General features: G+C 45.7%; 1 protein-coding gene across 1 annotated transcript in view; it reads right to left on the bottom strand.

Annotated features, from left to right (window-relative positions):
* The window catches only part of LOC138488874 (dynein axonemal heavy chain 11-like), a 2,478,284-nt gene that overhangs the window by 235,601 nt on the left and 2,224,907 nt on the right, over positions 1 to 17,776 (bottom strand). Inside the window, exon 53 of the mRNA XM_069616234.1 lies at positions 11,264 to 11,379. Coding sequence (XP_069472335.1) covers positions 11,264 to 11,379 — 116 coding nt within the window. The remainder of the gene's footprint in view (positions 1 to 11,263; positions 11,380 to 17,776) is intronic.

The raw sequence follows: 17,776 nt of genomic DNA on the forward strand, positions 1-17,776 counted from the left end.
GTCCTGGCGCCTTAGGCGCCAGGCTCATCATAGAAATCAGTCCTGGCGCCATAGGTGCCAGGCTCATAGACTTTACTTACCTGATGCAGACCATGCTGCAAGTGAGTGCAAGCCAACGTGAGGCCTGGATGGGACTATTTTATTACAGGGACTATTTTTTACTCGGGCGTGGTTCTGGGGAACTTCTTACCTGGAACTACTTTGGAGGCTATTTAAACCACACCCGAACAGCAGCACACGCTTCGCGTTACTCTGCATCCAGCAGCGTAACGCTCACCGTGCCTGCAGTCAGCATCCAGTCTTCTGCCACGCCCGCCTCGTATCTGAAGCTCCTAAAACAAAGAGAAAAGAAAAGGACAAGGTTAGAAAATGAACTATTTTCGAATTCCTCACCTGATTCCGGATCCATCTCGCCTCTGTACCTGGAAAGAACATCATTTCAGTACGCGTCGCATCTCCAGCTGCAGCGCCGCGCCCTACTCACCAGTCCTCGTAGCATCTTTCGATTGGGCACTGCCTCCATCATTTCTTCGCCGAACTCCGGCACCTGGGGACAAAAGAAAACAACAAGGTGAGCCGAGAAAACCAACAAATATAACTCTTATCACCATAGACTTACCTGATTTACCAACGGAGGCATTATTCTATAACTTTCCACATCTTCATGTGCCACACCTGCAAAGAGAAAGAAAAACAACACGTTAAACACATGCAACATTTACCGAACAGCGTCGGGTAATACAGACTCTTACTTGAGCGCCACCAGCTACCACGAGAGCATCTTCTCACGAACTCAGCTGCAAGACAAGGAAGGAAGGGGGGAACAAGAGTGAACATCGGACATATTAAACTCTATGAACTTGATACTTACTGGTCCTCGCCAGGAACCTCAGAGTCAATACTCTCCGGAACTCTCCCACACCTTCAAACCAGTGAAGTAACTGGCATCAACGCGCCCCTGCAATTCATGCAGGATGGAGAGCTCATCTTTCAAGAGTGTAGGGTGAGATTGCTGAGAGGGCACTTCGGAGGTGATTAGTGGGGAGGACTGTGGGGGGTGCCATCACTTGAATCCACGGGTGGCTAAACCCATCTCTCCACTTGCAGGAGAATACTTCTAAGGGTAAAGAAGACAAGATTAGGAGGTCCAGTCCAGTCAGTCATCTCTGCACTACGCATCACGTGTGTGGAGACCGCAGCCGTCCGGGTCTGACCGACGCCCCTGTGGGAGCCAGGTCAGCGTAACAGAACACGAAGACTTTCTATAAATCCCCACCCGGGCGTTATGGAAACCTCAAAAATCGACCAACTGGCGCAATTATTGGGGGAACTTAGGGCGGAAGTGCACTCCGCTCGCCAAGAGACTAATGCCCTCAGGAGAGAACTGATTGTCTCGAAGGAACGCACTGACGATCTGGCTAGGCAGCTGCTGCAAAACCAAGCAGGGCAAACACCTTTACCAGGACTCGGGGGGAATCCAACTCCTGTTTCATCAAGCAATCCGGTGCAAGTGGTTTTACCAGGGGCTATTCCTTTAGCTCCACCTGAACGCTTTGCTGGGGACCCAAAAAGGTTTGCTGTGTTTATGAACCAATGTCGCTTGCACTTTTTATGCAGACCTAGAGCTTTTCCAAATGACCAAGCCAAAGTAGCTTTTGTATTATCATATTTGAGTGGCAGTGCAGCTGATTGGTCGATTCCACTAGTCAATCAGGATGACCCTCTTCTTCGGGACTTTCAGGGTTTTCAAATGAGCATGGAAAGACTATTCGCTAGACATTCCCAGGGACAGGCCCTGGATAACAAACTTTTATCCCTACGACAAGGTAACCAGGATCTGTTAAACTATATCGCAACCTTTAATAGGTTGGTGGTGGAAACCGGATGGCCAGAGGTAAAACGAATTACACTATTTCATTGTGGACTTCGGGGAGAACTTAAAGATGTTTTGGCCCAAGTTGTGAACCCACCTCAGGATTGTGCAGAATATATAGACTTAGTGGTCCAGTTAGACCATCGACTTCAGAATAGAAAGGCTGACCGAGCTAAGTCTGAGAATTGGGTATTGGTTAAACCCAACGTCACCACCAAAGGAACAGATGCAGCAGAACCTATGCGGATCGGGGGGGTTAAGGGACCCTTAACTCCAAAGGAAAGAGAAAGGAGGCGGCAGATGCAATTGTGTCTATACTGTGGGGCCTCAGGACATTTTCTACAGGATTGCCCTATAAAACCATCCAAGAAAATAGTCGGAGTCGCTGATAGAAATCAAACAGAACCTGATTCGGGAAACGACCACGCCCGACAAGCGTAGAGGTCTGCTTGCCGAGCTTGAAGAAGGACACTCAGACCTCGCACCTAATCATACCAATGGTCCTTATTGATCCAAGGCAGCCATCACGTATGCACGCAGTAAGGGCATACATTGATAGCGGGGCCGTAGGAAACTATATGGACCACAAGTTGGCTTCTAGGATGAATCTACCTTTCTGCAAAAAAACCTCTTAGGATGACATCACCACAGTTGATGGAACTGAAATTGCCTCAGGGCCTGTAACTCATTCCACCACAGAGATGACACTGTTGGGTCAAGATGGGCATCGAGAGACTATTGTGTTTGATTTAATCAAAGCCCCGCAGTTCCAAGTAATACTGGGGATACCTTGGTTGGAAACACATAATCCTAGTATTGATTGACGAGAGAAGAGAATAACCTTTCCGGATTGTGCACACACCTATTACCCGGAAAAAACCTTGAACAAAGGCCTGGCCACAGTCGCTAATCCAGTCATGCAGTTACCTCAGGAATATCAAGAATTCCAGGATGTTTTTCAAAAAGAACAGGCAAACACCTTACCACCTCACAGATCATACGATTGTCAAATCGACCTCATACCCGGTGCACAACCTCCATGCAGTAGGTTCTACGCCCTTATGGAACCCGAAAAACCTTCACCTATGACAATACTTGGACCAATACCTTGCTAATGGCGTGCATAAAAAGGAAGGTGACCTCAGAACATGCATAGACTACCGCGCATTAAATCAGATTACGGTGAAGAACTGATATCCATTGCCTCTGATCCCCGAATTACTAGACCAAGTAAAGGATGCTTGCATCTACACTAAATTGGCTCTCCAAGGGGCATATCATCTGGTACGTGTAAAGAAAGGCGACAAATGGAAGACTGCCTTTCGCACCAAGTACGGATTATTTGAATATCAGGTGATGCCCTTCGGGTTGTGCAATGCACCAGCAGCCTTCCAGTATTTTATGAACAATGTCCTTTGTGAACTCATTGACGTCTGTGTTGTCGTACATAGACGATATTCTAGTGTACTCCTCCTCAGAATCAGACCATGTTAAGCACGTGCGTGCAGTCCTTGAGAAACTACGCCAGCACAAGTTATATGCAAAATTGGAAAAATGTGTTTTTCATACTACGGAAGTTGAATTCCTTGGATTTATCCTGACTCCAAAAGGAGTCCGAATGGACTCTCGAAAGGTGGACGCAATTCTCAAGTGGCCATCACCTAGTTCAGTTAAAGGGGTACAAAGCATGCTCAGATTTGCTAATTTCTACCGCAGATTTATTCTGGATTTCTCACATGTTGTACACCCCATCACAGCACTTTTGCGAAAAAACAAATGCTTCTTGTGGACCGAAGAGGCTGAAAAGGCCTTCCAAGAGCTGAAAGTGAAATTCACGTCTGCACCTGTCTTAAAGCATCCCCGCCCTGAACTTCCATACATAGTTGAAACTGATGCATCCAGTTTAGCCATGGGAGCTGTCATGTCCCAGAAGGATCCTGAAACCGGTCAACTTCACCTAGTAGCATTTTGGTCCAGAAAGTTCTTGCCACCCGAGTTAAACTATGCGATTACCGATAAAGAGTTATTGGCCATCAAATCCAACTTCAAGGCTTGGCGGCATTATCTTCTCAGTGCCAGGTATACCAATCACCGGAACTTGCAGTATTTAAAAACAGCCAAAGCCCAATCGTCGCGCCAACTTCGATGGGCATTGTTCTTTGCCGAGTTCGATTTCATGATCACTTATCGACCAGGCTGTAAAAATGGCAAGGCAGATGCTTTATCCCGAATAGGGATGGGAGAAGCATATGCGAACCCGGAACCGGTGCCTATAATTTCAGAACAAAGAATTCTTGGCATAACTACTCTACAGACACTAGAGGATATTCATGTAAAAATCCAACAACTCTTCGATCCAACAGTCCTGCAGGACTGGGTAAAGAAAGGCCCAGACTACTCAGTCATCAATGACCTACCTTATTATCAAGGGCGACTATTTCTACCACACAAGGAACTACAAGAACTAGTCATCTCCACACCCTGATGGAAGGGCACCCAGGTATCGCAAAAACTGTAGCTAAAATTAAGAGACAATTCTGATGGCCCACCTGGCGAAAAGACATAAAGTCATTTGTGATGTCTTGTGGCATTTGCGCCCAAAACAAAAGTCAGAAGAAAAAACCAGCTGGCCTTTTACAACCTTTGGATATTCCACCTACACCATGGCACACCTTATCTTTAGGCTTTATTACAGATCTACCTCCATGTAATGGATTTGCCACCATTCTAGTTATTGTGGATCTTTTTTCCAAGATGGCCCACTTTATTCCTTTAAAGGGATTACCTTCTGCTTCAATTCTGGCCAAGGAGTTCCTCGAAAACATTGTTCTAATACACGGATTTCCTTTCGTATTGGTCTCTGACCGAGGTAGTAAATTCATTTTACAGTTTTAGAAGAAATGTTGTCAATTGGCGCAAATCGACGTGAGGTTATCAACCAGTCACCATCCCCAGACCGATGGTCAGACGGAGAGGACCATCCAGACCCTTGAACAGTACCTACGTTGCATGCTACACCAGAATGAAAGTAATTGGAAAGATATTTTATGGATTTCTGAGTATGCATACAATAACTCTGTACATTCAGGAACCGGACAAAGCCCCTTTTATACTATATATGGACATCACCCTCGAACCTCAGAACTAGATTCGCCTCAGCACTTAGAAATGCCCGCAGTTAGTCATTTGCACTCTACTATTACGCTAGCCTTTAAGGAGGCAACAGAACATTTGAAACAAGCAAAAGAGAAATATAAGAAAAATGCTGATCAACATAGAAGTGAAACTCCACAATACCAGATTGGGGATCAAGTTTGGCTGGCTACAAAACACATACCTCTGAAGGGAACTCAGACTTTTAACCCTAGATATTTGGGACCATACACCATTAAGGCCATTATCAACCCGGTGGCCATCAAATTGGAACTACCCTCTAATATGCAAATTCATCCTGTCTTCCATGTTTCACTTTTAAAACCAGTTCAACCAGGGACAAGATTAACCAAACCACCCGACCCCATCTTGATAGATGGAGAACCTGAATTCGAGGTAAAAAATATCCTGGACTCCAAAATGGTTAAATCAAAACTTTTTTATTTAATCGATTGGAAGGGCTACAGACCACAAGAAAGGTCATGGGAGCCTAGTAACCACGTTCATGCACCTCGGTTGGTGAAGAGATTCCATCGGGACTTCCCAGACAAGCCAGGGCCAAGGGGAATAACAACTTTATGAGGGGCCTTTGGGTGGAGTGCTGTCATGATGCCTACTCCCGGGCTTCAGGACTAAGCCCATCAGCTCCGGAAGCAGGCATCCAGATATTTATTAAAACCCCAACAGCCCCGGCTGGGGGCTGTTTGGGTTCAGTCCTGGCGCCTTAGGCACCAGGCTCATCATAGAAATCAGTCCTGGCGCCATAGGTGCCAGGCTCATAGACTTTACATACCTGATGCAGACCATGCTGCAAGTGAGTCCAAGCCAACGTGAGGCCTGGATGGGACTATTTTATTACAGGGACTATTTTTTACTCGGGCGTGGTTCTGGGGAACTTCTTACCTGGAACTACTTTGGAGGCTATTTAAACCATGCCCGAACAGCAGCACACGCTTCGCGTTATTCTGCATCCAGCAGCGTAACGTTCACCGTGCCTGCAGTCAGCATCCAGTCTTCTGCCACGCCCGCCTCAAATCTGGAGCTCCTAAAACAAAGAGAAAAGAAAAGGACAAGGTTAGAAAACTAACTATTTTCGAATTCCTCACCTAATTCCGGATCCATCTCGCCTCCGGACCTGGAAAGAACTTAATTTCAGTACGCGTCACATCTCCAGCTGCAGCGCCGCGCCATACTCACCAGTCCTCGCAGCATCTTTCGATTCGGCACTGCCTCCATCATTTCTTCACCGAACTCCGGCACCTGGGGACAAAAGAAAACAACAAGGTGAGCTGAGAAAACCAACAAAAATAACTCTTATCACCATAGACTTACCTGATTTACCAACTGAGGCATTATTCTATAACTTTCCACAACTTCATGTGCCACACCTGCAAAGAGAGAAAAACAACACGTTAAACACGTGCAAAATGTACCGGACAGCGTCGGGTAATACAGACTCTTTCTTACCTGAGTGCCACCAGCTACCACGAGAGCATCTTCTCACGAACTCAGCTGCAAGACAAGGAAGGAAGGGGGGAACAAGAGTGAACATCGGACATATTGAACTCTATGAACTTGATACTTACTGGTCCTCGCCAGGAACCTCAGAGTCAATACTCTCCGGAACTCTCCCACGCCTTCAAATCAGTGAAGTAACTGGCATCAACGCGCCCCTACAATCCATGCAGGATGGAGAGCTCATCTTTCAAGAGTATATGGTGAGATTGCTGAGAGGGCACTTCGGAGGTTATTAGTGGGGAGGACTGTGGGGGGTGCCATCACTTGAATCCACGGGTGGCTAAATCCATCCCTCCACTTGCAGGAGAATACTTCTACGGGTCAAGCAGACAAGATTAGGAGGGCCAGTCCAGTCAGTCATCTCTGCACTACGCATCACGTTGGTGGAGACCGCAGCCGTCTGGGTCCGACCGACGCCCCTGTGGGAGCCAGGTGAGCGTAACATTTACCTCTAACTCGCTCAGGGTCAGTAGTTTTTCAAAGAAACAAGCTGGGGGTAGATCTCTATCTTCAGCTGGGTCCTCCCTCTGGAACAGCCTCCCTGCCACTATAAAACTTGAGGAGAACCATCTCTGGTTCTGGAAGCTCCTCAAGACCTTCCTCTTTGCTTCTGCCTTCTCTCCCCCATCCCCTGCTGATCTGCTCTGTCTTGGCACTGTGCACCTGGCCACCCACTGTCCCCTGCTCACCCTGCCACCCTTCTGCACTGCCTCCTGGCCACCCCTTGCACAGAGGACAGTATCTGTACCCATACAGTCCCCCCCATTTTCTTCTTTTTCTGCACTTATCAGTGTTACCCAGTTCTGCTGCCATAAACACAGCACTTGCCACTTGCTGGCTGCACTACCACTGTTTATTGTCTCCATTATCTAATTATTTGTATTTATTATTTTTTTATCTGTTTCTCCTCTGCTCCGAACTTTCCACTCTCCCCCTTCCATTCACTTTTCCCCTTTGCCTTTCCCATGCACTTGCACATTCTCAATGTCACTGGGCCTAGTAAGATCGTTGTTGTGTTCTCCCTTGTTCCCCTCCCTTGCCTTGTCGCGGTACGAAACACCTGTGTATGAGCGCCATACCAATAAAATATCATATATCATACATGGTTAAAAGGTGGAACACTAAGACACGCTCTGAGCAAGACGATGCATGAGAAGGAGCAGTTCTTCCAGGGCAGCGGCAAACCAGGCGGAGCAGAGCGACAGGCGGAGAGCAAGAACCGAGGTACGGAGAAACCTCGGACACCCCGGCGAGAGATCGTTACCTCTGAAGGAACTTGAAGGTTGCTCAAGGAAGAGCAGCTGGAGAAAAGAAACAAACCTCTTTTGTGTTTCAAGGATACCAGCCACCCTCCTGGGTAAATGGCAGAGTTGGGGAGGTGCAGCGGCAGTTGTGATATCAGCCTTGATCTTCGGATCAAAGCCGCGAAAGACGAAAATGAATTAACACAGCCGGTGAGTTGATGAAAGCAATGAAAGTCCGGTCTTTGTTAAATGAAACTTGACAGCAACAGTATCTGGTGAATGAAGGTTGCACGTGTACCGATAAAAGGCGAGAGAAAGCATAGCATTGTAAAGAACTGATCACTGATGCAGATGCAACCCCAATAAAGCTGCATGCAGCTCATGAAGCCTGAGGCTCGGGCTTCAAATACTAAGGGCAGTATGCTCTGGGGTTACCCAAGGACACACCAAATGTTCAGTATGTTGAACAAACCAGCAACTGCTAGGGAGATAATGCTAGGGCTTAGAGAAATGATATGCCTAGCAGAGGGGGAAGCAAGCGAACATAAAAGTAAAACATTCCTTAACAGACATCCTTCCGTAATCGCCGGCTGGGATGCCCCCAGTTTGTAATCCAACATGGGAGATGGTACTTTCCAATGTTTGGGCCAGCAACCTTTCAGGATAGTGCAGCCAGACAAAAAATGTAAATGGGCCAATCGCAAACAGCAGTGATTTGCTAAAACAGGTAAAAACTCTTTCAGGGAAGCCAGCTCAGAAACAACCCTTTATGAATTATAGCTGTCAGTCCCTCAGCGTTGTTTTTTGGAGATGGAGCTGGAGGACAGAGTTTGGAAGAAGCTGGAGAGGTTAAGAAGGAAGTTGATAGGTAAAGGGAAGAGAGTAAACATCTAAAGTAGGTGAGGAAGGATGTTTCCAAGATTGAAGTAGTGGAGTGAACATCAGAATGAGGTAAAGGAGGATGTTGAGAGGTGGAAGGAGAGTGAATATCAGAAGAAGGTGAAGATGGAAAGTGAAAGGAGGAATGTGAATATCAGAAGGACGTGGTGGGGATTCTGGAGCTAGAGGCAATGGTGATGATCTCATAGATGGAGAGTGGACAAAAGGATTTGGAGTGAAGTAGAAAGTCAGTAGAGTAGGTGGTCATAACAGTGAGGGAGTACAGACAGGTGAAGATGATAAGAGTTAAGGGGATGCTAAAATCAAAACGAGGACAGAGCTAGGGGATAAAGTCAGAACCCAACCACAGAGATGGAGATGGGGTGGTAGGAGATTTGATGCAGGAGTAAACCAGGTCACAGGAGAATGTGATTTTATCAAAGGCCAGAACTGACACTGAGGAAGTAACCTCAGGCAAAGAGAGTAATACTAAGGAGGAAAGAGAGGCACTTCCAATAGCAGCTTTTAGGGAAGGTGGTAGTCGGGATGGTATATAGATCAGGGGCATAACATCGGGAGAGAAGGAGATATCTCAGAGGATATAACATTCCAGGAGAGGGAAGCAGATATAAGGTGGGTAGGAGTTGAAGGACAAAAGACGCCCAGTGTCTACCTAACCTGAGCAAGAAGGTTTTGGTAGGCTGAGAATGCCAGAGGCAAGACCACATGGTCTTAGAAGGAGAAGCATGGCATGGAAAGGGAGTGTATTGTTAGAAGAGAAAGGAGTCATGGGATTTCTCAAGCAGACCCCAGTAATTCCTCCTCAAGCTCTCCCAGCCTGCTCACTGAACCGTGTACCAGAATTGGTTGACTGGGTAGACTATATTTAGTTTAGACGGAGGAGAGGATTTGGTTGACATTAAATCCTGCAACACCCAACAACAGGAAAGGGTTAAAGGAACTCCATTTTAAATGTACGGACTGGGACACTTGTTTCTGGAGGCCATGAAGCACTAGATACTCTCATTCGATGGAGGAGACATGTTCAGACATACCATCCTGCTTATTGTTTCTTTTAGTAAGATTCTGTTTTTTTGTATTTAGGTTGGCCCCTACTTGTATAAAGTCTACAAATAAAGTTATAGAACAATAGCACGCGGTCTTGGTGTCTTTCTTGATCCTAGTTGTCCTGTGTGACAGGAAAAACAAATAAATTAGATATTTATGCCACACTAATTTATAAAAGGGATTCATGCTTTTCTCATTGACCTTCATTTGACCACAATTTTGAATTGTATTTTGGAGAAATGATGTAAACCACAGAAACAGGGCCTCATTACCCGGTAGGCGGTGAGCCATGGCGCTATTAGTGCCATGGCTCATGCCGGTAAAATACCGGCACCACCTTGGCGGAAAGGGGATTTACCGCCCCATTCCAAGGTTGGAGGGGCGGTAAATCCCCCTTCCGCCATTGCCCTTCCCCATTCCCATTTCTGCCCCATAGGGCTCTATGGGAATGGGGAAGGCGCTAATTACGGCACCGCAATTTTGCGGTGCCGTAATTAGCTCCGAGGTCCCTTAGCGGGTTGGATTTTAACGCCTGCAAAAAGCAGGCGTTAAATCCCCCAACCCGCAAAGGGACCTCGTGGTAAGGCGGTAGGGATTTACCGGTACCGGTATCAGTACCGGTAAATCCCTACCGCCATCCGTGTAATGAGGCCCTTTGTATATCTACACATATACATAATACATTGCATTTTTGCAGAAAATCGAAACAGGATAGTCGGAACGGCAACTTCAATACAAAATATAACATAGTATGCTAATATTTAAAAGAAAGAAAAGAAAATGAACTGCATGTCTCATTGAGAGTCATCTAAAAGCCACTACCACTCTATGCATGAACACTTCATTGAAATGCCCCAATGGTATCTAGTAAAGGATTGCAGGACATAACTGTAACTAGCGTCTAGAAGCCCATGGGCGTTGTGCACAGCTAGAAATGTAAATTAAATAAATAAGTAAATAAGTCAAACAAGAAAACTAAGACAGGCATTTAACGAGCACCCAGGGATGACAGCAATTGGTAAGAATACCACCATATGCAACCTGCTCCCTTTAGGCATTTGAGATGGCGACCAACTCTTTCTTTTTTTAAAAAAATCATTGTAATACCTTTAATTTGGAAATTGATTATCAGTTAATTAGGCTCGTTGGTTTACCTTGGATTGCCAGCCTTTTAATTAAAGAGAGGGGTCTCCTTTGGGCGTGTAGAGCCACATGGATACAAACACCAATCTATTCTGTAAAAAGACATTTGAGGATCGAGATAAAAAGTCTGTCTGGTACAGGAGTTTTTGTCCTAGGAGGTATCAGAGTTACAGTGAGGGATAGATTCATCAAATGCTTGCAATTACTTTAAGATGGGTAATAAGACACAACATGTTATCTTCGCACATTTTGCTGTCAAGCTATAAATGACTTTTGTGGATGACTTTACTCATGAAATAAAATGCTTGACAAAGACATCATATTTTAAAATTCATCGGACCATGTATTGATTGAAAGGAAGGAACGCTTGCATTGATTGACTTACCACAGAGTGAGGCTGTATGTTGATGGATATGCCAACTTCACCCAAGTGCCAGGGACATTATCGAAAAAAAGAGCTGTCTGGAGCTGCTCCATTTCCGAGGATATTGCCAACTCGCCCTAACAAAAGAAAACATTAATGTGCTATTTCTGCCTCAGAAAAAGACTTAAAAGATGACATGATAAATGGAAAAAGGTGATCTTTTTTTTTCCTTCTGGCAAAGACATGCAAGAAGGCTGCATTTAAACACAGTCATGATAGGAAGAGCATAGTTTTAATGAAAGGTGAAATGCACGCTAGAGAACAGTCAAGGCAAAATCAGAAAGCACAAGGTTTATGTTTGCAATCTGGTAAAGTAGAGAGGTGGTCGACTCTCCTAAAAAAGAATACACAGAATGCAAGACCAGGTGCATTGATATATGTGGATATTAAAAGCATCAACCACGAGCATCAGCTAATGATTGTTTGACCTCTTATGGCACTGATTGGATAACAAGGCAAAAAGACTGTTTTAACATCTTTGTTGTCGATCTGGGAGATTGGTTTGTTGTTTTCAGACAGGTAAGGGGAAGTGAATGGAATAACCGTGTCTGTCATGCATCCCCACTGTGCGTTAAAACAGTACATGGTTTGACGCCAGCGTGGCATTTTTATGTTGCCATTAGATAAACAGATTACTATAGAATCTTCAAGTATTTGTAGCTTGCTAAAAGTAGGCGCATTCCACAGCAATCATTTGTAAATGCTTCCAGAAATTGTTGATTGCAGGACATTTAAAACAAAAAAATGCCACCACATGCTGGAAAACAAAGATGTAAAAGTGATTTTGACTTTCCTTACACTTTGTTTTCCACTGCATGTTAGATAAGGATGATATTGCACGGAGGCAACATTTTGCATAGAAATGCAAATGTTAGTGATCCCCCAATGCAATTTATTCTTACAATTAAAATTAGCCCGATAGACTTTTTCCCAGTCTGTTAAAATGCTACAGATCAGTTCTCAATACGGTCATCCCATGGTTTGAGTCGTTTGTGTAGAGTCACATCAAATCGTTTTCATATCATTGCTCAATTATGTGCACATTAATACGAGTTCATATAATCCAAATCAGTGAACAGATGTTATCCTTTTGAAAGCAACGAAGGGCACCCAAAATGATGATCTTTATGATGCTAATGGATAACATTAACGTCGAGCATAACAGTAATAGAAATGGCGTCATCCACTTTTAAAGCATTCCAAAAAACCATTGATGAATGAATCATGCTTTAAAAAAGTTGGTTGGTAGGTCAGAAAGTCTTTTTTGTCTCTCCTTTTGCTCACTCTGTTAGTCCCTTCGAATTTCTGCAGGCATTTTGGAATCGTCCATCATGTTTTCGGGAAGGGGTACCTTTACTGAGGTCTCCCTGAAGTAGCCCATTTGGCTACCAGGCAAAAGATACCAGCAAAGTGCCTAATTTAGTCTCATGGTGAGTTCCCTAACTCTATACATGTGTTTAGTGGCAGCTACCTACTTTTTATCTGGTTGCAAAGTCTTGTGGTCTTTTTATCTCATTGGGGGCCACTTGCTCACTGAACAGAAGCAAAGTGCCTTCTCTGTCCTAAGTTCGGTGGCATAGTGATTTTGTTATGTGGTTGTCCTTTGTGTGATTTATGTGCGGAACAGCCATTTTGGCCATTTATGCCAATGTGTGTTCTCGCCAGAGGCCACAAAGGTACCTTTGTGCGAGTATCCCAGACATCTGTCTAAAATCTCCATACTGGTGGCTGTGTCCACGAAAATGTAGGTTGACTGACCTATGCTGAAAGCGCACGTTAAAGGCACCTGTATTTGACCCATATTTTGAACATGCATCTAACCTAAAAACGAAATTGCTCAACCGAGGAACCCCAAAGGTTTGATTAATCATTCCTTTAAACAGACACTAATCACTGATAGGGACGCTATATTAACATCAAAAACTATTGTCTGCTCTGCGTACACTGTGTGCAGTAAGGTAGGCCAATCAATAAAGAAAAATTTGAATCAGATCAAGAAAGTGGATCACTCTATTGTTAATGTTTTGTTTGCATTTAAAGAAGGTCCCAACATCAAACAAAGATTAGGGCACACATATATTGTGAACCCCAGGGAACGACGATTACAGGGTTGTGGGGGTTTATCACCTATTGATCAAAATTTTAAATCTGGGTCAGGTTTATCATGCCAACTTACAATGGAAGGGAAATATTGCTTGGTTCTTTGAAAGAATTGGACCATTCGTGGTCGCACAACTTGTCAAAACAATAATGTCATTTACATCATCATCTAAGCATGTCAGTAAATGTATTTGGGAATGACAACACATCCGTTGACAGTCTGGATAGGAGTTCACCGGTCAAAAATAAGGACTGGAATGCTCAGCACAATATTAGACGCACCAGTGGTGTACTGGAAACCAAAAGGAAGCCCTGGGAATAATTTAGTGCCCCCATATTACACATTTTCAACAAGCCCAACTCTTTTCCTATGAGAACATTTGGAAATAAAATAGGTAACCACGCAAAAGAGGCCCATGGTGCAGAGACCTACCATGAAGTCTCCATAGTACCCTATAGGCAATTTACCCCTGCTTGTGTTAGATACATCAATGCACTCCAAACAAAGAGGAAGTCTGTAGTCACAGTTCAAGCATAACTAACAATTCTGGATTGATACTTTGAGAAAGATTACAGGGCCTTTTTATGTGACCTTTTCATTTAAGTATGATGATAATAGGACAATTTCTCCCACAAATCGATAAGATGCTAGGGTGTAGACAATAAATGCACTTGTTTAGATACCTCACTAACTTGAGCATAGAGTTCAAAATGCTCAGCCACGGCTGACAAAGAGGCAGGCTCATCGTGCTCCATCGAGCCCCCACTGGCTCCTCCTCGCTGATGCTGCATCTGTGGGAAGGTAAGCCCTTTTTGGGCTGTGAACTATCGCTGTGCATCTCCTGCCCTCATTCTTTAAGAAAGTAATTTTATTTCTGCGAATCTTGCCACAGTGCGCGAGGCTCGCACTGAAAATATAAAGTTATTACAACATTTTCAAATATGCAAAACGTTACTTTCCTGATGCACCTATGCAGTGTAAGGTGATTTAAGGGGCATGAAATCCGTTTTTGCTGCATTAGCCCTGATGTTTGTGGGCCTTTTGTAAGATGGCCGCTCCAGTCTCTACCAGTGGAGTCATCCTTTGTTGAAGCCTTGGCCCCTTCCGATTGGTTGCCTACCTTCCTACTTCATCCAATCAGGGCCACCATGAGGCGGAAGCCGGCCCTTCACCGTAGGCCCGCATCTATGCCCTTTTTGTTCCTGTCAGTGCCTGGCTGGTCTTCCGGGCCCCACTCTCTTACAGCTACACCCAAAGATGCTCCTTCATGTTGGTTGCTCCTTCAAAGCACCTATGGACTGCAACATCTCCCCTCTTGCCATCACATGAGTGCTTTTGCTTGGTGGCTGCTTCGCCTCTATTGACTCACTCCCTCTGCCTCTCCAGTCATTCACATTGCAGATTTCCACTGCACTACAGTGAAACTTCACTCTGCTTTTACTCCCATAGCTACATTTCACTGACTCCATCTCTGTACTGCTCTGCTGCAATTCCTGTGTCATCCTCCATAGTTTGTGTCTATTAGTGTAAAAATCGTTTTTAGGTGTGCCTTCATCATGCAATGAAATTGTCTGTTAGTGTAAACATCGTCTTTAGGTGTGCCTTCATCCTGCATTGAAATTGTCTGTTAGTGTAAAAATCAAATTTAGGTTTTACTTCATCCTACATTATTTTTGTTTTGTACTCCTAACACCCACTTAACCAACTGTGCTTCAGGTTCAGAACTGTGCACTGCAGCACACTCATCCCCAACCCCATCTTGCTTTCTCTCTGCCTCTTACGTCCTCCTCTTGCTCCGAGATGGCACTTTCCATCTCTCCAATCTACTCTAACTGCTACACCATCACCTATCCTCCCTCACTAAATCTGGACGGGAAAAGCAATAAAAAACATTCTTGCTGCTAACACTTGCCTCCCAATTGCAGACACCTATGTCAGTGCCTCAAGAGAAATCTTCACTGACATCCTCTTATCTGTCCCATCTACTGACCTATGGACCTCTCACCTCACTGCCACTCTCCCACTTTATTCTTCGACGTCCATTAATGGCGGCACCAAGTGGGAAGTCCTCCATGCGGGCTTATTCTCATCTCGCTGCTGCAGCAATGGGCACAGTCCTGGTTCAAAGCCCTCAGGCCAACCTCCTTCTCTTTGACTGGATCCTGCCTTCGTTCATCAATTTCCTTCCTTCCCCTGCCTCTCCCCCTTTACCCCCTCTGCTCCACCACTTCAGATGGAAGCCCCACACCTGCCATTCTGCCTCAATAAACCTTCAAAGGCAGTGACCATCTCCACCTGGCAACCCTCAACTCACGCTCAGCCATCAACAACTATGCTGACATCTGCCTTCTCCTTGAAGACACTGACCTGGACATACTTGAACTCACTGAAACTTAGTTCAATGTCAGCTCGGTTACTTCCTTTGACACACTCCTACCCGACAGCTTTAAGATCACCTCAAAACCTCAACCCCACTGTGCTGGCTGTGGGGTTTCCGTAATCTTCCCTGAGTGGATTCCTTCTTCCATCCTACCCACTCAGCCCTATTCATCCTTTGAGAGCCTAGTATGTAAATTGGTCATCTCTCCTTCCTCCACCTTGACCATTGCCACCATCTGCCAGCCTCCAGGCACTTCTTCTCTGTACCTTTCTGAGTGGGCAAATTTCTGTTCCTCCCTACCACCTCTAACCTGCTACTGCTAGGTGACTTCAACATCCACCTAGGCTCCCCATGCACATCAACCACCTTCTTCACTGACCTCTGCTCCTCCCTATTCCTTTGCATTCGTCCCTCTGGCCCTACCCATTCTGCTGGACACACGTTAGACGCCATCATCCAATCCAACCTCACTCTCTCTACTCCCCTGGTCACCACTCTCTCCTGGTCTGACCACCATCTCGTCACCTCTCACTTGGGTCCTTCTGGCTCTGTTACAACTCCTCATAAAGCTCTGGCAACCTCGTTCACGAACATCCGTCCAATGAAACGAGTGTCAGATGCTGCCTTCTCTTCCACCTTCATTCCCCCTTGCCCACCCAACACAGACGTTACCACTGATTCTGCCCTCAGCAAACTCTATCTGTCCATTACCAACACCCTTGCCATCCTTGCCCCTGTCATGAGGATCTGCCTGAAACCTGCCTCCAACCATGACACCTGGTTCTACACTGAACTTGCAGACCAAAAACGTAAGTGCAGGGCTGCTGAACGGAAGTAACGCATTTCACGCTCACTCTCTGACAAACTGGCCTGGCGCCTGATCCAGAGACATTACAGAATCTCCATCTGTGCCAAAAAAGAGCCCACATTCAGGCAGGAGTGTCCAACGCGTCCAAAAACACGGCAGAACTCTTCAAAATCTGCAGGGAATTTGCCAACCGGTCCACATTATCTTCTGCCTCTACTCCTTCCCAGTCCCTTTGTAATGCACTCGCCTCTCACTTCATTTCCAAAACCCAGGATATTCTAAACAACCTTGTCACGCACTCTTCCTACCCAACCTTTCCCCTCTGACACCCCCACCACTCACACTCCTCCTTCCTCCTTCTCCTCCTTCGCTCCTATCTCCCCTGAAGAAGTCACCAGAGTTGTCAACCCCATGAAAGTATCTTGCAAACAAGTTGCCCCATGCTCTTCCAGAACCATCAAGGGCAACATCCCCTCTCTCTGCTCTTGCTGATCTCTGCAACCCCTCCTTTGCCACTGGTTCTTTTCCATCCTCCCTCAAGCACGCCCTTGTGCGCCCCCTCCTTGTGCGCCCCCTCCTTAACAAAAATCTGCAGATTCTTCCTGCCCAGCTAACTACCGCGCCATTTCCATCACCCCTTTCCTGGGGAAACTACTAGAGAAGTTGGCCATCCCTCAACTCAATGCTCATACTGAACTTGTCGGCAGTCTACAAGACCACTAGTATGGATTACGAGCATCCAGAGGCACGGAATCTGCTCTTCTGAACACCCATGAAGAACTGCTTGCATCCCTTGATTCCAACTGCCCTGATGTCCTAATCCTCCTTGATCGCTCTTCTGCATTTGACACAGTGAACCATTTCATCCTCATAAAAAGCGTCCATGATACCCTCGGTATCTCGGAGCGGGCTCTGGACTGCCTTACCTCCTTCATAACTGACCGTTCCTCCAAAATCATTCTGGCCCTTTCACCTCCCCTGCTTCCTCCTTCACCTGTGGCGTCCCCCATCGCTCCATTCTTTCACCCTGGCTCTTTAACATATAATTTTCCCTGTAGGCACGTCTCATTTCCTCCTTCTTCCCCCAATTCCAGTGCTACGCTGATGAAACACAACTCTTCTTCAAACTTCCTACTGATGCCCTTGCACCTTCCTTCATCCCTGACTGCCTCTCTGCCATCCAGG

Source organism: Ambystoma mexicanum, chromosome 9, assembly GCF_040938575.1.
Source record: "Ambystoma mexicanum isolate Mex_15411 chromosome 9, UKY_AmexF1_1, whole genome shotgun sequence".
Lineage (NCBI taxonomy): Eukaryota > Metazoa > Chordata > Amphibia > Caudata > Ambystomatidae > Ambystoma > Ambystoma mexicanum.